This window comes from Procambarus clarkii, chromosome 86 (assembly GCF_040958095.1).
Source record: "Procambarus clarkii isolate CNS0578487 chromosome 86, FALCON_Pclarkii_2.0, whole genome shotgun sequence".
Taxonomy (NCBI): domain Eukaryota; kingdom Metazoa; phylum Arthropoda; class Malacostraca; order Decapoda; family Cambaridae; genus Procambarus; species Procambarus clarkii.
The window spans coordinates 20,027,676-20,054,145 of record NC_091235.1 but is presented as its reverse complement, the minus strand read 5'-3'; the positions used below and the strand labels follow the sequence as shown (position 1 = coordinate 20,054,145).

The following is a 26,470-nucleotide window of genomic DNA, read 5'->3' as shown; positions in this document are numbered from 1 at the left end:
AAATATAAATTTTGGATTTTACAACACCGGATCCTAATTTGGAGTGTCAGATCGCCCTTAATAATGCGCGGCGCTAATTACAGAGTGTAGGCGCAGAGCATCAACAATAGTGGGGTACCAATTTGGCGGCGGAGTCCCCACTTTCCCCCCTTAATAGTCAGTCAGTCAGTCGGGGCAGGACAGAACCAAGTATCGGGAATTTGGGGGGGGGGGGTGGCACTCTGGGTTGGGGTTGGGGGTCAAGGTAGGGGTTGAGGGGGTTGGACAACGTGGGACTGATGGGGAGGGGGGAGGGGGGGACGCCGCCCCCCAACACACTAATCCACTTACACAAACCCAGAGGAAAGTCATGGATGATTTGTAAGTACTTCAATACGATATTTCACTATTAAACTGCAGCGCGGCCCTTCATCTCGGCCACACCGCTCCTGTGCCAGGTAAGTCCACTACGGGCTCACCATAGCCCGTGCTACTTGCCCCGCTCCTGTGCCAGGTAAGTCCACTACGGGCTCACCATAGCCCGTGCTACTTGCCCCGCTCCTGTGCCAGGTAAGTCCACTACGGGCTCACCATAGCCCGTGCTACTTGCCTCGCTCCTGTGCCAGGTAAGCTACGGGCTCACCATAGCCCGTGCTACTTGGAACGTGTTCCGAGTAGCTGAATCTATAACAACAACCACCTTCATCTCATTTGTTTCTTTTAATACAGGACATTAGAAGGCTAGTTTTATCCCTTTTAATATACACCCTATACCACGCCTGTGGACAAATATACCACGCCAGGTATACCCCTATACCTGGAACATACCTGGAGCGGGTTTCGAGAGTTCTCCTACCCCACCAGTCCTGTGGGTTATAATGAACCCTATAACCATCTTGTGGGCAACTACCTTCCCCTAAAACTACCTATCTTGAGGTTATCTTGAGGTTATCTTGAGATGATTTCGGGGCTTAGTGTCCCCGCGGCCCGGTCCTCGACCAGGCCTCCACCCCCCAGGAAGCAGCCCGTAACAGCTGACTAACTCCCAGGTATCTATTTACCGCTAGGTAACAGCGGCATCAGGGTGAAAGAAACTCTGCCCATTGTTTCTCGCTCGCGCCCGGGATCGAACCCGGGACCACAGGATCACCCTTAAATGTCAATTTAACACCTATTCCGATACAACTTTTCAATGAGGGGGGCCTATTTCACCCATTCGACCATGCCTCCTGCTCTCACATGGAATTATATTCGAGAACAGGTTTCGAACCAGTGTCAAATATTACCCAGATGTTCCAGAGCATACAGCTGTTGTTGTTGTTATAGATTCAGCTACTCGGAACAAGGTCCAAGTAGCACGGGCTATGGTGATCCCGTAGTGGACTTACCCGGCACAGTAACGGTGCTTGAATACACCTATTCAGTATCTATTTTATACACCAGTTTCGGACCTGTGTAAGTCCCTTGTGAGACGTGTGTCTTGACTTCATTAAGAGCGAGGCTCAAGATGTCACCAGCCCCAGTTCAGCCAGACTCCCTAAAGTCGTAACTACGTAATTAAGGGCTTAACTGGCTTGGACAAGCCACAAGTGTGTAGGGAGGAGGAGGGGAAGGAAGTTGTAAGACGAGGAGAACGAGAGAGAGAGAGAGAGAGAGAGAGAGAGAGAGAGAGTGTGTGTGTGTCTTAAGACATAGGATAACAACTCCTAGGTAACAGCTTCACTAGGATCATCATTGACTTTCCCATTAAATCCAGTTCTAGTTAAACAACAAATATAAAGGAAGAGTGAAAATGGGAGGGTGAGAGAGGGAGTGAATGGGGGGGGGGTGAAAATGCATGTTTAGAGACCAGATAAAAATTATCATTATAAGACATCATTATAACTAACTTCCCAGCATCTCCTCAGTGTAAACACACACACACACACACACACACAGCCTCATCACCTCAAGACGAACCCGTTCTATCAATTGAAACAATGATTGTTGTTTGATTACAACTCTGTTTATAACGCATTGTTTACAAACTCTGTGAACAATGCTTTCTAAGTTTTGCTTTTCAAGACACGTATGAGCCCCAAGCAACCCATATACCTTAGTGAGGCATGTATAGAAAACATTAATTTTATACTGCATTTAAATTTTTACCAATAATTTTAAATGGTTTTCTAGATTCCTTAAAAAAGAAGAAAATATGTAACGTATTAGACGTGAGAAAAGGTTGCCAAGCCATTGTGGACCCAGACCGATCCACCTACTGTTGGATCAATGCCCCACTTTACTTCTTGGATCAACCCACTGACATTTCCTAGCAACCTGAGGGGCTGGTAGGGACCTCCCTTCTCCCCTTACCTACACGTCTTCCTACCTCCCTCCCTCCCTTTCTCCCTTCTAGGAAGGTCTCCCTACCTTCTCTTTACAGTTTATCCCCCCTATCGTGTTCAGGGTTGCCCCTCCCCCGTCTCTCTCTCTCTCTCTCTCTCCCTCTCCCTCTCCCTCTCCCTCTCCCTCTCCCTCTCTCTCTCTCTCTCTCTCTCTCTCTCTCTCTCTCTCTCTCATTCCCTCCTTCCACCCCACCTCTTACCATCCCAAATCGAAGCTTGGAACGAAGAAAGGCGAGGGAATGCAAGGAAATATTCGTACCCTGTGCGGGTGGTTAGTAAGTGGAATGCACTGAAAAAAAGTCCTGGAAGCCACCTCCAAAGAATCCGAATGTCAAGATGTATAAACAGCAACAGAGATACAATGGGTAGTAAGCGAGGGAAGGGAACAAGGAGCTATAGACTTCACGTCCCTGTTGTCGCTGATCAGTAGCAGCTACTACGACAGCGGTAGTCGTCGCCGTCGTAGTCAACGAACGAGCAATCCCTTGCTACCTAGCGCCTGGTTGATACCTGGTTGGTATCAACCAGGTACTAGTACAGGTACCTAGTAGGTCGTCCCCTGCCGCCCGCCCTTGTCAAGCCTCACTGCTCTTACCTCAACCTGAACCTAATACCAGTACTTTCAGTGTCCTTCCCTTGACCTACCTCCCAGTTACCCACGCGCGATGCCTCGCCCCATGCCCGCTTGGTGCCCATACCCTACCCCCATTCACCCACGCCCAGTGTGCCCATGTTCATACCCAAATGCCTAGTGAAAGTGTGGGCAGCGGTGGGTATAGCTTGTACCTCCAGCCCAGCGGCAAACCACATACCCTTTCTACCTCTGCTGATGCATATCAGGACTAAAATATGAACCAGTTCTAAGGTTTTGTCTGCTGGAAAAGAAGAACGACAGCCATGCGACGGAGGTGAGGAAGCAGAGGGCCGAATGTCTGCGTGAAGAGGTACGGTGTTAAGGGCTCAGCAGACCCACCCTCACACTTGAGGTTATCTTGAGATCTTGAGGTTATCTTGATAATCTTATCACACTCACTGCAAAAGCTCAGAAAATGGAACAATTTGCTTAGATTAAATCGTGTTTTTTGGGAGAGGTGGACTTAAACAATTGGTTAATAAGTCTAAATGATTATTAATTATATATATCAGATCATTGCAACAACACTGTACATGCTTGTTATCCCCATACTGTCAACAGAGCTATAAACCGTCAACTGTCAGCCGCGACCATCTAAAAATCTACATAATCCTGCAGTTCCTACACGTGTAAGGTCTGAGAGAAGCTGCCACCAATAGTCTGGTTGATCAGAGACGGGGGACACGGATCCTCGAAACCACAAAAGGTAGTTCAAAGATCTACCGGTTTCGGTCACTTTTTGGGGTGTAGGGGTGGGGGGGGGGGACACCCAGTGAGAGAGCGTAGCTTTCCACTGTCCGGATCTAAATCCGGATTTAAAGCAGATCCGGATTCACTGTTACCGAAAACTTGTGTTCGTGCAGAGTAGGCCACCACGGCAGTGTGCACAAGGACCACCTGGACTGTACCTGAATGGGGTTCTCAGAGTTGTTCTACCCCCCCCCCCCCCCCCGCCCCAAGCCCGGCCCGGAGCTTGGCTTGACTTAGTGAGATCTGTGTAATTACTGAACGCAAGTTCACCAGATGTTGTACACATGTTACCTTGTGTTGATTTCGGGGCTTAGCGTCCCCGCGGCCCGGTCGTCGCCCAGGCCTCCTCGTTGCTGGACTGATCAACCAGGTTGTTGGATATCATCATGCCATTAAGGAAAACAAAAACCACGTTCTAATTTGACGATACACAGTGAACGACATTGACAGCGACGTGAAACTACACTCTTGCTGGGTATGGAGGAGTCCCCCCTTTCTTGTTGTAAGACCGAGGGGGCTATCTTGGTTATCTTGAAGTTATCTTGAGATGATTTCGGGGCTTTAGTGTCCCCGCGGCCCGGTCCTCGACCAGGCCTCCACACCCCCCAGGAAGCTGCCCGTGACAGCTGACTAACTCCCAGGTACCTATTTTACTGCTACAATTTCAAAATTCCATGGACTGGAAAAAGCTGTGTATTTGTGTTTGAGAGCACCAGCACCAATACCCAGACCCCCCCTCCAGCCACCCCCTACCCCCCTCCCCCCCTCCAGCGACCTCCCTTCCCCCCCACCTCCAGTGACCCCCCCCCCACTCACGCTTCCACCATCCCGGCTGAACTCTTCTCAACTCTAAGCCAGTTTCGTGTTTTTAAAAGCAGTTCCCCTTGTCAACTAACTAGACCCTAATTAGATAATTAGGGCGTCTTCCCCACTGACATTAGGGTAATTAGGCAGCCCCCCACCGTACTCTAAAGTGCAAATATTTTATGGACACGAGAGGGAACGAGGTAAGTGCCACTGTCACTACCCCCTATACCCTGTGTACCTTCCGGGGATCAACGGGCCCCGCGACCCGGTCTCCGAACCTGGCCTCTCCCGGTTGGTCGTCTGGTCAACCAGGGAGCCAATCAGCCAACCATAAACCGCCTCATCACAGTCGAGTGGTATGATGAGGTGGTTGTTGATGGGTGTGATGTTGATGGCTCCCCCGCTCAAGCGGCCATCAACACAACACCCAGTTTAAGCATCACCTCAAATGACCCTTTTCATCTCATCTGTTAAAGCATCACCTTAAAATCTGTTTAAGCATCCCCTTCAAATTACTCTTGTCATCTCACCTGTGCCACCCCTCAGTGCCTCTCCTTCCTCACCTGTAAAGAAATAGAAAACTATTAGAACACATAAGAATTGAAAAGATCAGTAAATTAAGCAAACACCGAAACTGATAAACCAAGCTGAAATAATTAATGAATACATTATATAATATGTAACTATACAATAACATGCAAAAACTATTTTTGCAACAAATACGTAACAAAAACTGGGTAGAATACCCGAAATCGGGTAACTATAAGGGTCAAAATAGGGAAGGGAAGCAGGTAGTTGAGGAGCTAATGACAATCGACTTGAGAATGGTCCAGGACGGACCGAAACGTCGTCGTCCCTTTACTTTCTAGTGTGTGGTCTGGTCACCTAATTGTTATAGGCGCGGGGTGCAGTCAACGACAGGATTACACCCTATTACACCTGTCGTGTGGGGGGGGGGGCAGCAGGCTGTCGGCGCGGGTATGGACTTGTGGAAATGGGGATAGGAGGAAGAGAGGACGGAAATAAGGAAGAGAAGAAGAGGTTGTAGAAGAAATGCAACCAGTTGTTGTTGTTTAACCTACTGGGAACAAAAAGTTCCAAGTAGCACGGGCTATGGTGAGCCCGTAGTGGACTTATCTGGCAGAGGAGCGAGGAAAAATGCAACCAGAGGAAGGTATGGGAAGTATTAACATGGGAGAATAGAGGAGAGATGGGAGTAGGGCTGAAGGCCCGGGGTATTTTAGGGGAGAGGCCCGGGGCCTCTGTTCTTCACACACTATATCTTACTTCCAAGCTCAAAGACGGGCCCAAAAGGTACTCGAAGAGAGAATTTTGGAGCACAGATTTAGTGACAAAGAGATTCTTGCATCACGAAAAGGGAAAAATAACGTAGAATCTCATGGTATCATTCCCGCGCGACTGTGTGGCGAGGCGGACTTTCCTCAGCCATCTCAGGTCCCAGAGTCGGTACATTAGTGTGCTCTTCCGCATCTATCAATATTCTAGGTGGCCAGCCAGTACGCATCCCGGACGAGGCTCTGGCGTGTGTGTGTGTGTGTAGGCTTTGATCACGACTGGGCGAGTAGGCCATGAAGGTACCATCTCTCCAGCTGCTGGAATGGTTGATGATGGATGCCGGCTTTGCATACAACCTGATAGATACTAGAAAATGACGGGACGACGTTTCGGTCCGTCCTGGACCATTCTTAAGTCGTCGTCCTTTCATTTTCTAGTGTGTGGATTGGTCAATATACTTCAGCCACGTTATTGTGACTCATCGCTTGCACAACCTGACAGCTCCGCCTCCACCGGGGATCGAACCCGGAACCTCAGGACTACGAACCCGAAGCGCTGTCCACCCAGCTGTCAGGCGCTTGTAGCGTCCTCTTGTCTTTAAAACGTATCCTGATATAATCTTTGGTCCGCCGTAAGTAATTTCGTGATTACTTCTCTTCTAATTTAACGCAAAATCCATCTTTCATAAACATTCCTTCCCCTTGAACCTGTTCTGGGATTCGATCCCACGTAATGTGGAATTCGATCCTTCGGAATCTAATCTGAAACACTCCTAAGAAAGGAGCATTTCTTATCTGCTCCCCAATTACAATCTGATGCTCATTTGTTACACCACGGTTAATGGTGATGACCAATTCTCTATAATTACAGAGTCCATGACCTTGATCTTCTAGGAAAACATAAAAATTATACACTCTGAGGCAAGATCAATTATCTGACAACCCACATTAAAATATTAAATAATTCAAAATAAAAGACCGCGCGCATAACCGCCATATCATTTCAAACTTTTAAATCTCAGCCCAACTCCGCGACTCTGCCGACAAACAGATAAACTGGGAAACTTCTCCCTCGGGCAGCAGTTATTCCATCTTTAAAAATATTCTGCGAACGTAAATTGAAACTAGAAACAAAAAATTCCCCAGCCACATATTATATATATATATATATATATATATATATATATATATATATATATATATATATATATATATATATATATATATTCAATCCTTGCTAACTTATCAGCGCGCTTAGCTTAGTGGCTGACGTCAGTCTGGAGGTTAGAAATAGCCTAAGCTACTCCATCCCTTATAGATATACTTCATTTTTCTCAATAAACTTAAACTTGACATTAGTTTCGTTAGCAAATATGTTCTGTCTTTAGCTACGGGGCTAGCAGCAGGGTCTCGGTAGCATAGTCGGCTTCGTTCTCGACGCACAGTCAAGAATTCCGGGTTCGATTCCCGGGTTGGACAGAGATGGTTGGGCCACATTTCCTTTCATATACTGCACCTGTTCACCTAGCAGTAAGTAGGTACTCAGGAGTTAGTCAGCTTGTTGCGGGGTTGCCTCCTGGGCGGGGTCAGTAATTCAACCTTTTAGAGACCTCGATGTAAGCCTAACGTGTATGAATACACTCTGGCTGCCTGTCCCCCGACACAATGAATTATTATTATATTATTCCATGCCTGCATTTGCCCGCCATCTGGTGGTGGGTAACACAAGCGCTGGTGGGAGTGACGTCACCAAGAGAGTATTTTCACTGGCCCAGAACATGTCCGGAGGACCTTGTAGATTACTGTGCCAGGGAGTGGCTGCCTGGCTGGCTGGCTGGCTGGCTGGCTGGCTGGCTGGCTACCTCCTCAGTGTCCGCCAGTCTCCTGCTCTGGCAAGAACAGAGGCAGAGTACAGGAGGGCAGGTAGGAAGGGAAGGGAAAGGAAGGGAGGGGAAGGGAAGGGGGAGGCACAAGGCGAAAAGGGAAAAAAATCAACAAATCTGAGCATCATATGAAGCTGAATGATGATTTCTTGGGGGTTGAGATTCAAAGGCCGAGTCTGGCTAAGCTACCCCTACAAATTACCTTCGGGCTTATGTTAAGTGTCAGGTCGACCCGCTCTCTGGATTTGCCACAACGTACAAAATACAACGTGCTAACCTACCCACAAACATACGAGCCCAAGCAACCTAACCTAATACCTGGTTGATACCTGGTTGATGGGGTTCTGGGAGTTCTTCTACTCCCCCGTAATCTACTGATGCACAGAAAACGGGGATATTGGCCAGTTCTTTGTTCATTACTGTGCTTTCTACCCCTCTAGGGCATCACCTGCAGCAGTCTCCCCTATCTTGCGTAGTTCCCGGGGATCAACGGCCCCGCGGCCCGGTCTCGGACCAGGGGCCAGATTCACGCAGCAGTTACGCAAGTACTTACGAACGTGTACATCTTTTCTCAATCCTTGACGGCTTTGGTTACATTTATTAAACAGTTTACAAGCATGAAAACTTGCCATTCAACTGTTGTTATTGTTATAAACAGCCTCCTGGTGCTTCGGAGTTCATTAACTGTTTAATAAATGTAAACAAAGCCGCCAAAGATTGATAAAAGATGTACAGGTTCGTAAGTGTTTGCGTAACTGCTTCGTGAATCTGGTCCCAGGTTCGTAAGTGCTTGCGTAACTTCTTCGTGAATCTGGTCCCAGGTTCGTAAGTGCTTGCGTAACTGCTTCGTGAATCTCGCCTCTGGTGTGGTTCTACGCCACAATTTAATTCATAATTTCCATCCTGTCAACAGCAGCAGTTTGTGAAACACAGGGAAACAAGCAAGGGATACGAACCGAGTTTTCTTTAAGTATATTAAATACGCGAGTTCCCTTACCTTACTCCTGCCTCCCCTGAAACCACCCCTAGGGAGCCGGTGGCTGAGCGGACAGAACACTGGGCGCGTGATCCTGTGGTCCCGGGTTCGATCCCGAGCGCCGGCGAGAAACGATGGGCAGAGTTTCTTTCACCCTGATGCCCCTGTTACCTAGCAGTAAATGGGTACCTGGGAGTTAGTCAGCTGTCACGGGCTGCTTCCTGGAAGTGGAGGCGTGGTCGAGGACCGGGCCGCGGGGACACTAAAGCCCCGAAATCATCTCAAGATAACCTCCCACACGCATAACAGATGAAGATTAAACCACCTAAGCGGTGGCACGGGCATGAATAACCCGTAAGATCGCATAGGCCATAGCTCGTGTGATATACAGAGAGAGGTCCGGGACAGGTATCCCGGGTATATGTCTCTATGGTCACGTCGTAACAGCAGAACGAGTGGAGGGGGGGGGGGGGGGGGAAGGGGGAAGGGGGGGGGGGGTTGTTAGCTGCTGCTGACTCGTATATCCCAACACCAAATCCTTCTGACTCTTCCTTGAGTCTTTAATCCCACACATAATCCTATTCGGTCTCTTGAAAATGTGCATCGCTAAGCTATATAAACTGAAATGATCCGTTTAGGTTCATAAATTAAGGTCTTGGGGATCAAAGCCACGGATCCTGGACCACTTGTACGTAATCAAGGCAGAGAACGGCCTTTCTAGACATCTTTCTACCTATCTATCTACCTATCTACCTACCTACCTACCTACCTATCTCTCTCTCTCTCTCTCTCTCTCTCTCTCTCTCTCTCTCTCTCTCTCTCTCTCTCTCTCTCTCTCTCTCTCTCTCTCTCTCGTGTGTATGTTTACAATTCACTTGTGGTTATACCACTGTGCCCCACCAAACACCTCGTTGTCTTCCATACAACAACAGATATACAAGAATCGTCCTTCCATCCAAACTCAACTGAGAGTTTGTTTACAATTTCTCTCGTGTGCGCCGTGAGGCGTTTCAGCGTATGGACCGCATCCCCTTACGCTTTTCTTAGCAGCTTAAAGTCAGTTTAGCAAGCTTTAGCGGCTTGCAGCAAGTCAGCTGAGGGAGGGAGTGGTTGAGGACTGGTGGCCTCACAACCCGTTCTCGCACTTACTTATAGTCAATATTGGTTTATTTAATAAGTGCATATGTGACATACTAATTGATTGTGAATATTTTAGTTTACCTTGAAAAGCTTCATAGAAAACACCGACCTCACCTAACCTTCTTAGTATGTTAAGATAAGCATCTTATTGCTTCTTAATTACAATTATTACTTAACCTATACCGTTGATAGGTTAAGTAATAATTGTAAATAAGAAGCAATAAGATGCTTATCTTAACATACTAAGAAGGTTATGTGAGGTCGGTGTTTTCTATGAAGCTTTTCAAGGTAAACTAAAATATTCACAATCAATTAGTATGTCACATATGCACTTATTAAATAAGCCAATATTGACTAGAAGCAAGTGCGAGAACGGGTTGGGCCTCAGCCCACCGCCGTTCCCGCTAAAAGCTTCAGCAGGTTTTCATTCTCAATCCACTTACTCGAGGCTTCTGATCGAGGTCCGAGTTCGAGTCCGAGTGTGTATCGTAATTAGGTATAGCGGATGAATGCCTCCAGGTCTCGCCACGATACGCAGCAAGAGTGTTCGCCAACCCATTATGATTGATGGCCACTCCTTGTTGTTTAAGATTCAGCTACTGGGAACAAAAAGTTGCAAGGAGCACGGGCTATGGTGAGCCCGTAGTGGCCTTACCTGGCACAGGAGCGGGGCTCGTGTAGGGGGTCAGACTGAGGCTCGCTATTTTATACGTAACAACGCTGTGAGGCGAAGCGATATACACGGATATACTTCACAGGAGGCAAGATATATACTATATGGTTTTAGATATATACTTCATAGCAAACAGGATGTACTAAAACATGCTTCATAGGAGGCAGGATATACAGGGATGTGCTTCACAGGAGCCAGGAGATGTGGGGATATATTGAATGGGTGCTGAATATATTTGTATATTTCTAATATATTATATTTCAAATATAATATATTTGTATATGTATATTTCTGCTGGCAACATCATACAGAATCACAGCACATACATAACCCTGAACACGGGTTCAGAAGAGGGAACTCTTTATAAACATCTAAACATCTTCCAAGGATAACTGATCGACCCGGCTATGATTTATACGTCAGGCTGCGAACAGCCGCGTCCAACAGCCTGGCTGACCAAACCACCAAGTAGGAGGCCTGGCCAAAGACCGGGCCGAGGGAATGTTGATCCTTGAAACCATCGCAAAGTTTAAAGGGTGCAGAAACAAAAAATATACAAGGAAGCCAGAAAACTAAGTTAGGACTGTAAGGGATTCTAAGAATCTGTTTTCTCCTCACTGAGGTTCAGGGACATAGCTTCACACCCTCTTAATCTATGGAAATCGATCGAGTCTCCCGGCGTTGCCAGACTTGCTCAATAAGCCGAAAAGTCAATAATACGACGACGTTTCTGTCCGTCCTGGACCATTCTCAAGTCGATTCATCGACTTGAGAATGTCGTCGTCCCTTCACCTTCTAGTGTGTGGTCTGGTCAACAAACGTAACAAAAATTTAAACTCTCAAAATGAGGGTAAAACAGACAAAGGCTGTATAAAGTGGTCTCAGCCTCTTTAATATAAAGAATCCATCACCCCAAGAACACAATTTCACTCCCGGGCCAAAAGGTAAACAACATCCTCGATATCTTCTGCAATCTCCAAGACATCTGGGTCTGCGTGTCCTTCAGCGTGGGGACGCTTCCCCGGGCGTCTTACATACCCTAAAGAAACACCACAACTAGGGGGGGCAACATGCCCAGGGAGCAGACACGTGCAGGAGTGAATTGAATGCAAATGAACGAGGGCAAATCTCCCACCACATCGGGGGAGGATATGAAGAGGATTGATGCCCAATCTGATTACTGAGAGGGGGGACGGGTGTGGATAATGACGGTGGTGGTGGGCGTCGGGGGCCACAGGGCGGTAGAGAGAATCAGGAACACACGGTGGTTTCCAGGCCGCCCCCAGGGGCTTCCGGGATGGCTTCCAGGGCCTGGAAGAAGCCTGGAAGGTTCATCGCCGACCCCAGGGGCTTCCGGGGTGGCTTCCAGGGCCTGGAAGGACCCTGGAAGGTTCATCGTCGACCCCAGGGGCTTCCGGGGTGGCTTCCAGGGCCTGGAAGGACCCTGGAAGGTTCATCGTCGACCCCAGGGGCTTCCGGGGTGGCTTCCAGGGCCTGGAAGGACCCTGGAAGGTTCATCGTCGACCCCAGGGGCTTCCGGGGTGGCTTCCAGGGCCTGGAAGAACCCTGGAAGGTTCATCGCCGACCCCAGGAGCTTCCGGGGTGGCTTCCAGGGCCTGGAAGGACCCTGGAAGGTTCATCGTCGACCCCAGGGGCTTCCGGGGTGGCTTCCAGGGCCTGGAAGGACCCTGGAAGGTTCATCGTCGACCCCAGGGGCTTCCGGGATGGCTTCCAGGGCCTGGAAGGACCCTGGAAGATTCATCGCCGACCCCAGGGGCTTCCGGGGTGGCTTCCAGGGCCTGGAAGGACCATTTATAATATAAACGAACATGTAACCGTCCAGGTAAAATACACTCAATACAAAGGTAACAAATATAATACACATCAAATCTAAATACAAAATTGTTGCTTATAATCCCCCAATTAAACAATATCGATAATTATAAGAACAAAAGTAAATGAAAATGAAAGGAAGATCCCAAACAAAAGCGCATCAGGGGGGGAGTTGATCAACGGGATGCGACCCCTTATAATGCAACTCCCCATTACCACAATTACCTGTAATCGGTTCCCATTCTCCTTAAACCAACAGCCCTTTTCCTTATAATTAATTAATCATATTCCCCATTGTAACTGGCATTATTTCTTGGAAATGGAAGACGCTTGTTATCTGCCACAGACATACCACCGATTAACGTCCGGAATGAGTTACCTGAGAAAACAACCAATCACGACCCAGGAAACAATAACACTATCATAAACACGATCTCAGGAGGACCTTAAAGCCATCGAAACTCTTTAAGCTCCAGAAAGAATGCAAGGAGACCAAACTCCTCCGTTTATTAGCCATAAATTCTCTCGCTAAATCCTAAATATAACTGACCTTCCAGTTCAACATTACTACCGCCACTCCAACGACGTGATTTACACACACACACACAGCTTGGCTGCGGTTGTAAACTTAATATGAACATGGGACTATGGGTAGACCAGGAAGCGTATAACCATAAATGTCTTCGAAAACAAGGAGGATTAAAAGAGCCATAAAAACAAAAGAAAGATTGTGGCTCTCTCGTGGCGGCCGGTTACACAAAGAATGCCTTTGTTTTAAGCACGTCACGGGCGCTCTTAAATCCGGAATACTCAACCGGATCAGTGAACGCAATTCGTGTAATTTCTCAATCTCTCTGTTTTTACAGGGGATGAGCCTGCTAATTCACCGGATTCCTGACATTAACAGAGTTCCCCCCTAACGTCTCAGGCTATGTTCATTTTCCCAAACATTTAACAGGAGACTTAAATAAACCTACTTACTGTAATTTACAGCTGGTATTAATACAAATATTTCCCCTAAGATACGCGGGGTGGGACATCAACAAAAAAAATCACTATTAAACCACAGGCAGTCATTAAACTTCACCAGCAATTTGTTAAACGCATTTTAATGACCTCTAAACGTACAGTAGGAGCAATCACCTCCATGTTCTTTGAACACGACGTTTTCCTCCGGGAGAAAATTAACATTCTTTAGTAAAAATAAACTTTATAGTTAACGTAAAACTCTTTTAAAAACTTTAACAATTATCTGGTTTTATGAACTGACAAGACTCGAAAGTGATAAGTTTCGTTATGAGGTTAACGAAACAGTCACTTTTCGATAAGTGTGACAGAACTGAACATTTTAATGATGGCACGAACGGTTGGAAGCTGATATTCGTCATTCAGTATCAGGCACTAAGGGCTCACCATAGCCCGTGCTACTTGCTCCTGTGCCAGGTAAGCTAGGGGCTCACCACAGCCCGTGCTACTTGGAACCTGTTCCGAGTAGCTGAATCTACAACAACGATACCTGATCAACTGGGCTATCATCAACCTGATGACACCTGGGCTACGACTCCATACATCAGCCTGCGTCGAACAGCCTCGTTAACGGGGAGACCTGGTCAGAGACCGGGCCGCGGGGATCTTGACCCCCGGACCACCACCACAAAGTAAAGTTATCAATAATTAAGATGCTTTATTGAATAGATTCGGAGAGTCAAAATTTTCTGCACTCTAGATCAGCAGCTTCACCGGCTTTGAATGGAATATTGTGGAATAGTCCACCCTAGAGAGCACTAATGTCTTAAAAAAAGTATTATTACTATGGCATTTCTTACTTAAAATGTTCTTGTTATCCAGTCTGTTATTTTTCTTGCAGTTGTGACAGTTATTGTGTTCTTCATCAGTAAGGTCTTCAGACGTGATTACTCATAAATCATTATTTTTGGGGGAGTCAAATCCACATTAAGGACCCGAGACATTTTCAATACTCAACCCGCACATACAAGGGCACCCCTTGTGTGTGTGTGTGTGTGTGTGTGTGTGTGTGTGTGTGTGTGTGTGTGTGTGTGTGTGTGTGTGTGTGTGTGTGTGTGTGTGTGTGTACTCACCTAGTAGTGCTTGCGGGGGGGGGGGGGGGGGGGGGTGATCCTCCAGGATCATTTACGGCTACTGGGGCCAGTGGGTGTTGGAGCCAGTCTTTACCACTGGCAATATGGCCCAATACTGTTCGTCTTATCGCTGGTATAAACCTTCCCTGCATTGTTCTCACCCCTGCATATGTATCCCCCCCCCCCTCGCTCCCCCCCCTATTTTCCATTATTACCACAGGCTGGGGTGGAGAGAGAGAGAGAGAGAGAGAGAGAGAGAGAGAGAGAGAGAGAGAGAGAGAGAGAGAGAGAGAGAGAGAGAGAGAGAGAGAGAGAGAGAATAAATACCAGCAATGAGATCATCTTGAGGTTATCTTGAGATGATTTCGGTGCTTAGCGTCCCCGCGGCCCGGTCCTCGACCAGGCCTCCTTTTTGTTACACCCCCACCCCCTCCCCCTCCCCAGGAAGCAGCCCGTAGCAGCTGTCTAACTCCCAGGTACTTATTTACTGCTAGGTAACAAGGGCATCAGGGTGATAGAAACATTTTGCCCATTCATCTCCACCTCCACCGGGAATGGAACCCGGAACCTCAGGACTACGAATCCGAAGCGCTGTCCACTCAGCTGTCAGGCGTCGAAGCCCCTCTCATTGCGGGGGTGGGGTAGTGGAGTCCACAGTTGGATCACGCACCTGGCATGGATATATCATACCTGGAACATGCCTGTAGAGGGTTTCGGGAGTTCTTCTACTCCCCGAGTCCGACCTCAGGCTAGCACTTGACAAGGACGATATATCAGAGGAAACAAGATTTATTGCATCGAGGGAACGAACTCGGAACTGGAAGATGTTGCAAACGTATTACCACTTGCAACAGTAATTTGCAGAAGGTACATTGGACCACACGGTGGCAGCACCCATTTATATCTACCCAAACTCATGCATATATGTTTGGCCTACGCTTGAAACAATCCCATCGATACCACGTTTATTGTCCTACCCGACAGTTTGTTCCATAAATAAATCAACATTATTTCCAAAACCTGTATTTACCCAGGTCTTTCTTAACTTTTAAAACTTGTCACGCTGATATGTAGTTTCGAGATTTATTTTCAGTTGATGATGTAAAGGGTGAGATCAGTGATTCCAGCACGATTCGTCTTTCGGCGTTCAATCCCCGACCGTTCACCAAGTGGTTAGGCACCATTCCTTTCCCCCGTCCCATCCCAAATCCTTATCCTGACCCTCTTCCCAGTGCTATATAGTCGTAATGGCTTGGCTCTTTCCCATGACTGTTTCCTTCCCTTTATCTAAAGACTCAGATACTTCTTTTTTATATAAAATTTATATTTTATTATTAACCTGAGAGGGAAGTTGAAAAATTTACTCACTAACGTTCATTTTACAGTTTATTGCCTAAATTGACCGGAATTATTACTACTTTCCGTCAATTTAAATAATATAGTAATTATATATTTAGTGCCTAAAATATGACTGTTTATAATAAGCGTCCAGCCTCTACCAGCCTCATAACACGAGCCTGTGCTGGAGCTGCCCCCTCTCTCTACTTGACAGTGTAAACAAAAATTGTCTTACCCAATCAGAAAAACGAATGCAAGCAACCGACAGGCTGAGGAACCTGTACACCAGTTGATTAACGGTTGAGATGCGGGACATAGAGCCAAAGCTCAACCCCCATCAAGCACAATTAGGAGAATACTAGACGCCGCCCACTCCCAATCACCAATCATCAACAACACCGCCGCCATCCACTCCCCAATCACCCATGCACTCCCAATCACCCATCATCAACAACGCCATCCACTCCTATGTCCGGACAGTATTATAATCACCCTAATTGTCCTCGGTAATAACAAATGAATCAGAACGAGTCTGCCGACCCAACCACTGGAGTAATTACACAGATTTAAACGTAATTGGGTTACATGGTTTAAGCAGAACTAATCGCCGGTAACCACCAAGAGCATCGCGGCCGAGACTAGAGAGTGGAAGATCTGGCCGTATGCAGATTTTCAGCTAATCTTATCATAAAATTAGTGATTTACATTTCCTCACAGGGTCTTGTAAAGCGGCTGGGTATATTACTTATTCTCGCACACAAATACATTAATGTACAAACTTATAATGTACAGCCTGGAGACAGGCCAATTCAACCCCAAAGAAACATGTTTTGATCTCCTTCCACGGAACAAAAGTGGACGTCTTCAAGAGAAAATTGGATAGTTTTCTTCGAGAAGTGCCGGACCAACCGGGCTGTGGTGGATATGTGTGCCTGCGGGCCGCTCCAAGCAACAGCCTGTTGGACCAAACTCTCACAAGCAAGTATCACTTCGCCTCACTGGTCGAACCTGGTAGATTCCATCACATGCAACTCTTGAGGTTATCTTGAGGTTATCTTGAGGTTATCTTGAGATGATTTCGGGGCTTTTTAGTGTCCCCGCGGCCCGGTCCTCGACCAGGCCTCCACCCCCAGGAAACAGCCCGTGACAGCTGATTAACACCCAGGTACCTATTTTACTGCTAGGTAACAGGGGCATAGGGTGAAAGAAACTCTGCCCATTGTTTCTCGCCAGCGCCTGGGATCGAACCCAAGACCACAGGATCACAAGTCCAGCGTGCTGTCCGCTCGGCCGACCGGCTCCCTAAAGGGGGTGGGCGCGGACCCACCGCCAATGCATGCCAAGCTGCCAATCAGTGTGATTTCTGTGTGACACTTTACCTGTTAAACCTGGAACATATTCCCCAGACGATGAGAGTATTCAATGGAGCATCGACCTTTAATGTGCCTAGAGGTGGTCCCGGGAATGAGGCTCCTGGTTAACGCTCTTGTCGACCAGACAGTTGCTCCGTGTAGCAAGCAACCACAGCCCAGTTGATCAGGAACCATTTTAAGGTGTTTGTTAAATTATTTCCTGGACACAGTTTGAGGTCTGTTGTTAACTCCCATTTATATTTTTTTTATTATGTTTTAGGTCCGAAAAATTATATTATTTTTTCAAGCAGGGGGTATGGCAGGATGTGCAAAATAGCTCTAGGAGAAGCAAAGGTGAAATAGGTACGCTGAGAGAGAACTCAATCAACATCAAAGGTCCGAGACTGTTCAATATGCTCCTTCTAAATGTAACGGGCATACCTGGCCGAAAGTCCACTACGGGCTCACCATAGCCCGTGCTACTTGAAACGTTTGTTCCGAATAGCTCAATCTTTAAACAGCAACAACATACCTGGCCGCCCCCCTCATCGTGTTCAACAGAAAACTTGATAAAACACCTGATAAAACATCTGATTATCTAGCTTTAACTTGACCGTTTCCGTTTTTCTACATAGTCGTCCTCGTCGATCTTAGGCTAAAATGGAATTTTTAAGTTCTAGGATTTTTTTCTTATCCTATAAAGTGAAACGACACGAGATGCAAACTGGACATTATCTTTCCAATTTGCAATTTTTTAACTCCTTTCCCCCCTTCGTGTGACTAGCATTGAGTGCTACTTTGCCTACTTTTTTCAGAGCACTGATTTAGGTTGGCATTATCTAGTTGCTCTTCCTTGCATATTTCTGCAAGGTCTTGGTTTATTGAATATGCTGAGTTCTCTTCCTCTTGGATTTGAGACAAGAGTACATATGATACACTTTGGCAGCCCTACTCGTACCATATGTGTCCCCATATGTACCATATATGTGTCCCCATATGTACCCTACGTGTCCAGCAGCTGTTGACAATTTGCGGGGAAAAGGAAGACTCGTTACAACCCAAAATAAAAAACAAAAAAGAAGCGAAAACTGTCGATAAAAAGAATTCGAAAATACAAAAAAGCCGAGTCCACCAAAACCGTGGCACAAAATTGTCAAAGAATGATGAAAAAAAAAAAGTTTTGTAAAACTGAGGTACAGAATAGAACGAGTAAAAATAGTAAAATAAAAATAAAGAAAATCGCCCCTTCCACCTAGTTCCCCCTTCACTTGTGCCCTTCCCCCTCCCCCCTCCCACTTTGGCCCTTCCCCCCCCCCACTTTGGCCCTCCCCCCCCCCACGAAGAGGGGGATTAACCCATGTCTACGTGGATAAATTTGGATACAACTCTTTTTTGGTTGGTTTTCGAAATTCTGCAAAAAATATAAATCTGATATAAATCCCCGGTCGCCGTCTCTCAATAAATCTGAAAATAGTTATCAAATCTGCCATCACATGGACCAATATGGATTGTCCTTTCACCTATATGCAATATATGTTTGGGGAGATTCAATCCTGATATATGAAAGCACTCTCTTCACCCGTATTACCTATCACACAAGCCCTAATGACCTTCACCGGTGTACTTGGTTCCTAACCTGACCTTGCGATGATTTCGGGGCTCAGCGTCCCCGCGGTCCGGTCCTCGACCAGGCCAGGAAGACCTTGGCTTCTGGAATTTTATATTCATCAAAACTGAACCCCCCACAAGGTGGGTGCAGAGATAGTCATTTTTCGAGAAGAGGAACAAAGCCGTCCTCCACCACTACCACCATCACCACCACTACCACCACAACACCACCTACAGCACCACTACCACACACCACCACACCACCACCACATCTCTCACATTACATACACGCCATGTTTTTAATTTATTCTCTCCCGTCACGTGAGCGGCCCAACTTGAGTGAAATTTACGGCCGAAGCAACAATCTCTCGGCGGTGCCATGGGGTGCCTGGGACAACCTGGGATGGTACAGTGTCCCACATAGTGCCAGGGGGTGCCTGGGACAACCTGGGATGGTACAGTGTCCCACATAGTGCCAGGGGTGCCTGGGACAACCTGGGATGGAGCAAAGTGTCCCCACATAGTGCCAGGGGGTGCCTGGGACAACCTGGGATGGTACAGTGTTCCACATAGTGCCAGGGGGTGCCTGGGACAACCTGGGATGGTAGTGTCCCACATAGTGCCAGGGGGTGCCTGGGACAACCTGGGATGGAGCAAAGTGTCCCCACATAGTGCCAGGGGGTGCCTGGAACAACCAGGGATGGTACAGTGTCCCACATAGTGCCAGGGGGTGCCTGGGACAACCTGGGATGGTACAGTGTCCCACATAGTGCCATGGGGTGCCTGGGACAACCTGGGATGGTACAGTGTCCCACATAGTGCCAGGGGGTGCCTGGAACAACGAATCGAACACAGCATCCAGCACTTTGATAATCTTGCTTGGACACCTCGACCCCCTTGATTTGCCACTCCGTCAAAAATCCAGCCTCCTAACTCTGGAATGCCTGAAACATACCTGGAACATATCAGGATTCGAACCCAGGTCCGTTCGCTTGCAAGGCAAGTATGCTACCCTCTACACAAACCACACAATTTGGCTTTAATGACATTATTCAAATTTTGCACTTAATAGAGGTAAGATTGCACTAATTATCCTCTTGTGTGTTGAAATGAGCTTAAACCCAGTGCTTGTTGGGATTTAATCAATCAGACGAGACTAAGTGATTAGAGTTTTATCAGAGTTAATCCCCAAGGAGCGATTATTATTAAAGATATCCAATCAATAAATTGGATATAATTTACTCAATATAAGATTATCACACACACACACACACACACACACACACACACACACACACACACACACACACACACACACACACACACACACACACATGGTATACTGGGTTCATTATGAACCCAGTATACTGAACCTACTAAACTTCAACTTTTCAAATGGAGTTATTTTTGCACTTCCTGCCATGCCTCCTGGTCACATTTCCCCCTCACATGTAGAATTATTTCCGTGAGCAGATTTGGAACCACTCCCTCTAATATATTTTTCAAGCCTAAGTTATTATGTATCTCTCTTGCTTGCGCTCTAGAGGATACAGGACTAAAAATTTTTAAGCGGTACAAGTAATTTTAATGTTTAATTGAGTAGATTTTTGTTAAGGGGGGTTAAATTTAAACCCACATTTAGCTGTTAAATGTGGGTTATTATTATTATCTATATTTAACATTTCATGTTTTTCTTATATTGAGCAAAGTACAGCTACTGAGGGACGGCTAAACTACATCTTTATTAAGTGAAGTTCACTCATTGATTATGCATGCAGGGTGGTGCTTATGGTGGGGGGGGGGGTTATGGTGGGGGGTTGGGGGTTATGGTGGGGGGTTGGGGGTTATGGTGGGGGTGTTGGGGATTATGGTGGGGGGTTGGGGGTTATGGTGGGGGGTTGGGGGTTATGGTGGAGGGTTGGGGGTTATGGTGGGGGGTTCGGGGTTATGGTGGGGGGTTGGGGGTTATGGTGAAGGAGTTGGGGGGTTGGGGGTTATGGTGGGGGGTTGGGGGGTTATGGTGGGGGGTTTGGGGTTATGGTGGGGGGTTGGGGGGTTGGGGTTATGGTGGGGGGTTATAGGCATGGGTGTCATGGCCTGGGATTAAAGTAAAGATGGTAGTGGGGAGGGGTGGGGGAGAGAATGATATGGATGGGGTATATGTGGGGTTTGGGGTTAATGGTGGGGGGGGGAGGGGAGGGGAAACATGGGTTGGGGGAAGAAAGGCTTCAATGGAGGGAGGGGGTTGAGGGGGGAAGTGGCCGGGGGGGGGGAGAGGTGCTTTTTTATAGACAAAAAAACTTTCCAATTTTTCAAAACATATTTTCTTTGAATTAATACATTGCATGCATCTCTTACCTCCATCGACACTTCCTTCCCTCCAGTGTGGTGGGGATCGGGTTCCAGCTCCTGGGCTCCGCATTTTCAGTTTTTAATGTCTTCTAATTGCATTCTCTCCCAGTCCAATTGATTCCTATGATTATATATATATATATATATATATATATATATATATATATATATATATATATATATATATATATATATATATATTTTATATATATATATATATATATTATATATATATATATATATATATATATATTATATATATATATATATATATATATATATATATATATATATATATATTCAACAGTTTTTTCATGAATGTTTGCTATGTCAGGCTGTTTGTGTTTGCAGCCCGCAGGCCCACATAGCCAACCCAGCCATCACATTTGTGTATTATATACAAGATTTCTTACATTTTTGTTAAGCCACTAACGCGTATAGCGTTTCGGGCAGGTCCTTAATCTTATCAAATATATAAACCAATAAATCCATCACAGACGGATGCTCCCGAACGCAGGTTCGAATCCTCGTCACGGCCCTTGTGGATTTGTTCAATAAATCCATCTTTTGTATTTGTTCTCTTAGCTTTAGCAGCTAAGAGAACTCTTCAACTGTTCCACTCTAACACAACGACAAAACTTTCAAAAGAAAAGTTCCAATCATTAAACCAAAAAAAAAAGGTTTAAAGTTAAATTATTAAAATAGCCAAGAAAAATATCCTTAAAACGGAAGTAAAATATACCAGCGCCAAAAGAAAACGGGATCTCCAAGGGAGGAACCCAGGACAAAGTTGTGCAGGTGAAGTAAGGCATAAAATGGCATTAAAAAGGGGCGGAAAAGCATGCTTACGTGCAGACGCTTACAGAACTATACCGCAAAAGAGCATTTATTTTTTGTTATAACCCGCACAAAGGGGACGCCTTGTTGGGAATTTAAAAAGCAGAATATGCGAAAACGTTCTTTATATAAAATTACATTCGGTGATTATATATATATATATATATATATATATATATATATATATATATATATATATATATATATATATATATATATATATATATATATATATATATATAATTAACTAGATAAAACCAAAGCATTCCTGGGAGGGAAGGAGGGAGCGAGAGGGGGACTGGGGGAAGAGGAGGGAAGAGGGGGAGGAGGAGGGGAAAGTTGGAATAGAGAGGGGGGGAGGCTGGGAGAAGAGACAGTCCCAGGCACCGCCGGGTTCCCCTCTAGATGTAGATAAATGGAAATGTCTGTCCGAGGCGAGACGGGGAAGTATTGGGGGAAAAGAGGGGAAATAATATAGTGAGAAGGGGAAAACTTGTATATCTTTTCTCAATCTTTGACGGCTTTGGCTACATTTATTAAACAGTTTACAAACATGAAAACTTGCCAATCAACTGTTGTTATTGTTATAAACAGCCTCCTGGTGCTTCAGAGCTCATTAACTGTTTAATAATTGTAAACAAAACCGCCAAAGATTGAGAAAAGATGTACAGGTTCGTAAGTGCTTGCGTAACTGCTTCGTGAATCTGGCCCCAGGTCTTGACCCCCCAGGGCCAGGTCCAGCCACAAGTGTAGGCACAGGGTGAAGGGTGCCAGTGGAGTGCCAGGGAGGACAAAGGGCAGGAAAGAGATCAAGTAATGAGGGAGAGGAAACCCCCCAGTAATTACCCCAAGCGTCACACTATTCAATTTCGCTCGCTAAATGTAGCGAACAATAAAAGCTTGATTTATAAGTCAATTTCTGAAGTAGCTGACGTGGCGGGGAGGTGACAGGAGGTGACGGAGGGTGACGGGGAGGTGACAGAGGTGACAGGGAGGTGACAGGGGAATGGGGGGTGGGAGGGGGAAGGGAAGGGAGAGGAAGAGAGGTGAGAAAATATAAAACACACACAATCAAGGTAAGGGAGGAAATATGCCGAGGACGCGAACATACTGGATAAATGATGGAATGTGGAGGAGAGGGAGCTGGGGAAGCAGGAGGAGGGAGGAGGGGAGCATGGAACAGAGGAAGGAATGGTAAAGGGGAAGGAATGGGGGAGGGGAAAAGAGTGGGAGGGGGAGGGAGAGAGAGAGAGAGAGAAGAGAGAGAGAGAGAGAGAGAGAGAGAGAGAGAGAGAGAGAGAGAGAGAGAGAGAGAGAGAGAGAGAGAGACGGAGAGAGAGAGAGAGAGAGAGACGGAGAGAGAGAGAGAGACGGAGAGAGAGAGAGAGACGGAGAGAGAGAGAGAGAGAGAGAGAGAGAGAGAGAGAGAGAGAGAGAGAGAGAGAGAGAGAGAGAGAGAGAGAGAGAGAGAGAGACGGAGAGAGAGAGAGAGACGGAGAGAGAGACGGAGAGACGGAGAGACGGAGAGAAAGAGAGAGACAGAGAGAGAGAGAGACGGAGAGAGAGAGAGAGACGGAGAGAGAGAGAGAGAGAGAGAGAGAGAGAGAGACGGAGAGAGAGAGAGAGAGAGACGGAGAGAGAGAGAGAGAGACGGAGAGAGAGAGAGAGAGACGGAGAGAGAGAGAGAGAGACGGAGAGAGAGAGAGAGAGAGACGGAGAGAGAGAGAGAGAGACGGAGAGAGAGAGAGAGAGAGAGAGAGAGAGAGAGAGAGAGAGAGACGGAGAGAGAGAGAGAGACGGAGAGAGAGAGAGAGACGGAGAGAGAGAGAGAGACGGAGAGAGAGAGAGAGAGAGAGAGAGAGAGAGAGAGAGAGAGAGAGAGAGAGAGAGAGAGAGAGAGAGAGAGAGAGAGAGAGAGAGACGGAGAGAGAGAGAGAGACGGAGAGAGAGAGAGAGACGGAGAGAGAGAGACGGAGAGAGAGAGAGAGAGAGAGAGAGAGAGAGAGAGAGAGAGAGAGAGAGAGAGAGAGAGAGAGAGAGAGACGGAGAGAGAGAGACGGAGAGAGAGAGAGACGGAGAGAGACAGACGGAGAGAGAGACAGACGGAGAGAGAGAGAGTCGGAGAGAGAGAGAGACGGAGAGAGAGACGGAGAGAGAGAGAGAGACAGAGAGAGAGACGGAGAGAGAGAGAGACGGAGAGAGAGAGAGACGGAGAGAGAGAGAGTCGGAGAGAGAGAGAGAGAGACGGAGAGAGAGAGAAGGAGAGAGAGACAGAGAGAGAGAGAGAGAGAGACGGAGAGAGAGAGAGAGAGACAGAGAGAGAAAGAGAGAAAGAGAGAAAGAGAGAGAGAAAGAGAAAGAAAGAGAGAGGTCCTCAAGTGTCTCATGAAGACGGAGCCTAAATACCAGTCACATTACTGATACACCAGCATCTCTTATCACCTGCACTTTGAGTGTTAAGAACTGTTAAGAACACCACCAAGCGACTACATACCGCTGGACAACATACAATGTCCACCTCTCCACAGAGAGGCCACTGTCACATAGTCTCAGATGCCACGGAAGACCACCGCCCAAACACCAATGTAACCTACACGAACATCGCCACTATGTAACGCCAAGGAATGGCGCATAAGCGCATTATATGCGCAAAGAAAACCTTGAAAAGAAAGAGAAATCTTTGTTTTTTTTTTTTAGAGAGGAGAGGAATAAAGGGGAAGGAAGAGAAGAGGAGAAAGGGGGGAAAGGGGGGAGAACAAAGTGGTATGGAGAAGGATAAAGTTAATTGCTGACAGGATGAGAGCCAGACAAGCGTGGGTAACCGAGTAATTAGGCCTCATTACCCACTAACTGCCCTCGTCATACTCTCCCCCCCCCCCACACACCCCCACTCTCCGGCTGTCCACCCCCTCCAAAAGGCCGGTGGCTGAGCGGACAGAACACTGGACGCGTGATCCTGTGGTCCGGGGTTCGTTCCCGGAAGCCGGCGAGAAACGATGGGCAGAGTATTACCCTGATGCCCCTGTTACCTAGTAGTAAATAGGTACCTGGGAGTTAGTCAGCTGTCACGAGCTGTTTCCTGGGGGGGTGGAGGCCTGGTTGTGGACCGGGCCGCGGGGACACTAAAGCCCAGAAATCATCTCAAGATAACCTCAAGATCACCTCAAGATAACCTCAAGATCATCTCAAGATAACCTCAAGATAGGGTGTTTGGAGAAAGGGGAAGGGAGGGGAGGAGGGGTAGAAGAACCAACAGAGAACCATCAGACAAGTACCACCGCCGCCACAGTGTGCGTGTGCGTGTTTGCGTGCGCGTGTGTGCGTGCATGAAGGATCACTACCAGGGAGGCAACACACACACCAACATGGCTCCCTGGAAGGCGGCGCTGGGGCCCTAGACAGCTTGATTTGCTTAATGCATAAATATTTACGAAGGAACAATTTATGTCTCACCTTACCGGAGAAGAGCGCACGCGCGCGCACCCCCTGCCGCAGACGCGCAAGCAGGCCAGGACCCAGTATTTAATAACATAAAACGATGGGAAAACAATAACAGCACTGCTCCTATGCCAGGTAAGTTTACTGCGGGCTCACCATAGCCCGTGCTACGTGCCCCGCTCCTGTGCCAGGTAAGCTATGGGCTCACCATAGCCCGTGCTACGTGCCCCGCTCCTGTGCCAGGTAAGTCCACTACGGGCTCACCATAGCCCGTGCTACGTGCCCTGCTCCTGTGCCAGGTAAGTTTACTACGGGCTCACCATAGCCCGTGCTACGTGCCCCGCTCCTATGCCAGGTAAGTTTACTACGGGCTCACCATAGCCCGTGCTACGTGCCCCGCTCCTGTGCCAGGTAAGTCCACTACGGGCTCACCATAGCCCGTGCTACTTGGAACTTGTTCCGAGTAGCTGAATCTATAACAACGTTGGGAACACACCATTTACCACCTTTCTCCTCCACAGCTGAAACACCGAGTCTCAAATCTTAGTAATTAGTAAGAACATGGATGACTGAGTTGGACTTGTCGCTTCGCCTGGCAGCGAAGGAGTGGACTTACCTTGGACTTAACCTGGGACTTGCCGCCCCGCTTATCACATTATACAGCAGCTGCATCAAAAACTACATCGGTATCTTTATGTCAGCGGTTCTGTCTGTGTCTAGCGGGACGCGTGCACACACGCGCACGCACACACGCGCACGCACACACGCGCACGCACACGCACACGCGCGCGCACGCACACACGCACACACACACACACACACACACACACACACACACACACACACACACACACACACACACACACGCGCACGCACACACACACACACACACACACACACACACACACACACACACACACACACACACACACACACACACACACACACACACACACACACACACGCGCACGCACACACACACACACGTACGTCACATGTTTATCTGCCTTCTGCCACTACTGGTGAGGTGGCACTGCACTCACCAACACCAGCTGCTAACACTAGCAGTGGCTGGGCCTGAAAAGCTAGAGC

The 26,470-nt window shown here is 47.3% G+C and overlaps 1 protein-coding gene across 7 annotated transcripts in view; it reads right to left on the bottom strand.

Moving 5' to 3' along the window:
- Positions 1-26,470, bottom strand: part of LOC123768119 (uncharacterized) — a 363,952-nt gene that overhangs the window by 35,844 nt on the left and 301,638 nt on the right. For 5 of the 7 annotated variants that reach the window (XR_011225587.1, XM_069317174.1, XM_069317176.1 and 2 more), the window contains exon 4: positions 5,085-5,117. The exons of the other annotated variants lie outside the window; for them this stretch is intronic. Coding sequence is in view for 4 of the 5 variants with exons in the window: in XM_069317174.1 (XP_069173275.1) it covers positions 5,085-5,117 (33 nt within the window). In the remaining variant the exon portion in view is untranslated. The remainder of the gene's footprint in view (positions 1-5,084; positions 5,118-26,470) is intronic. 7 annotated transcript variants of the gene reach the window in all.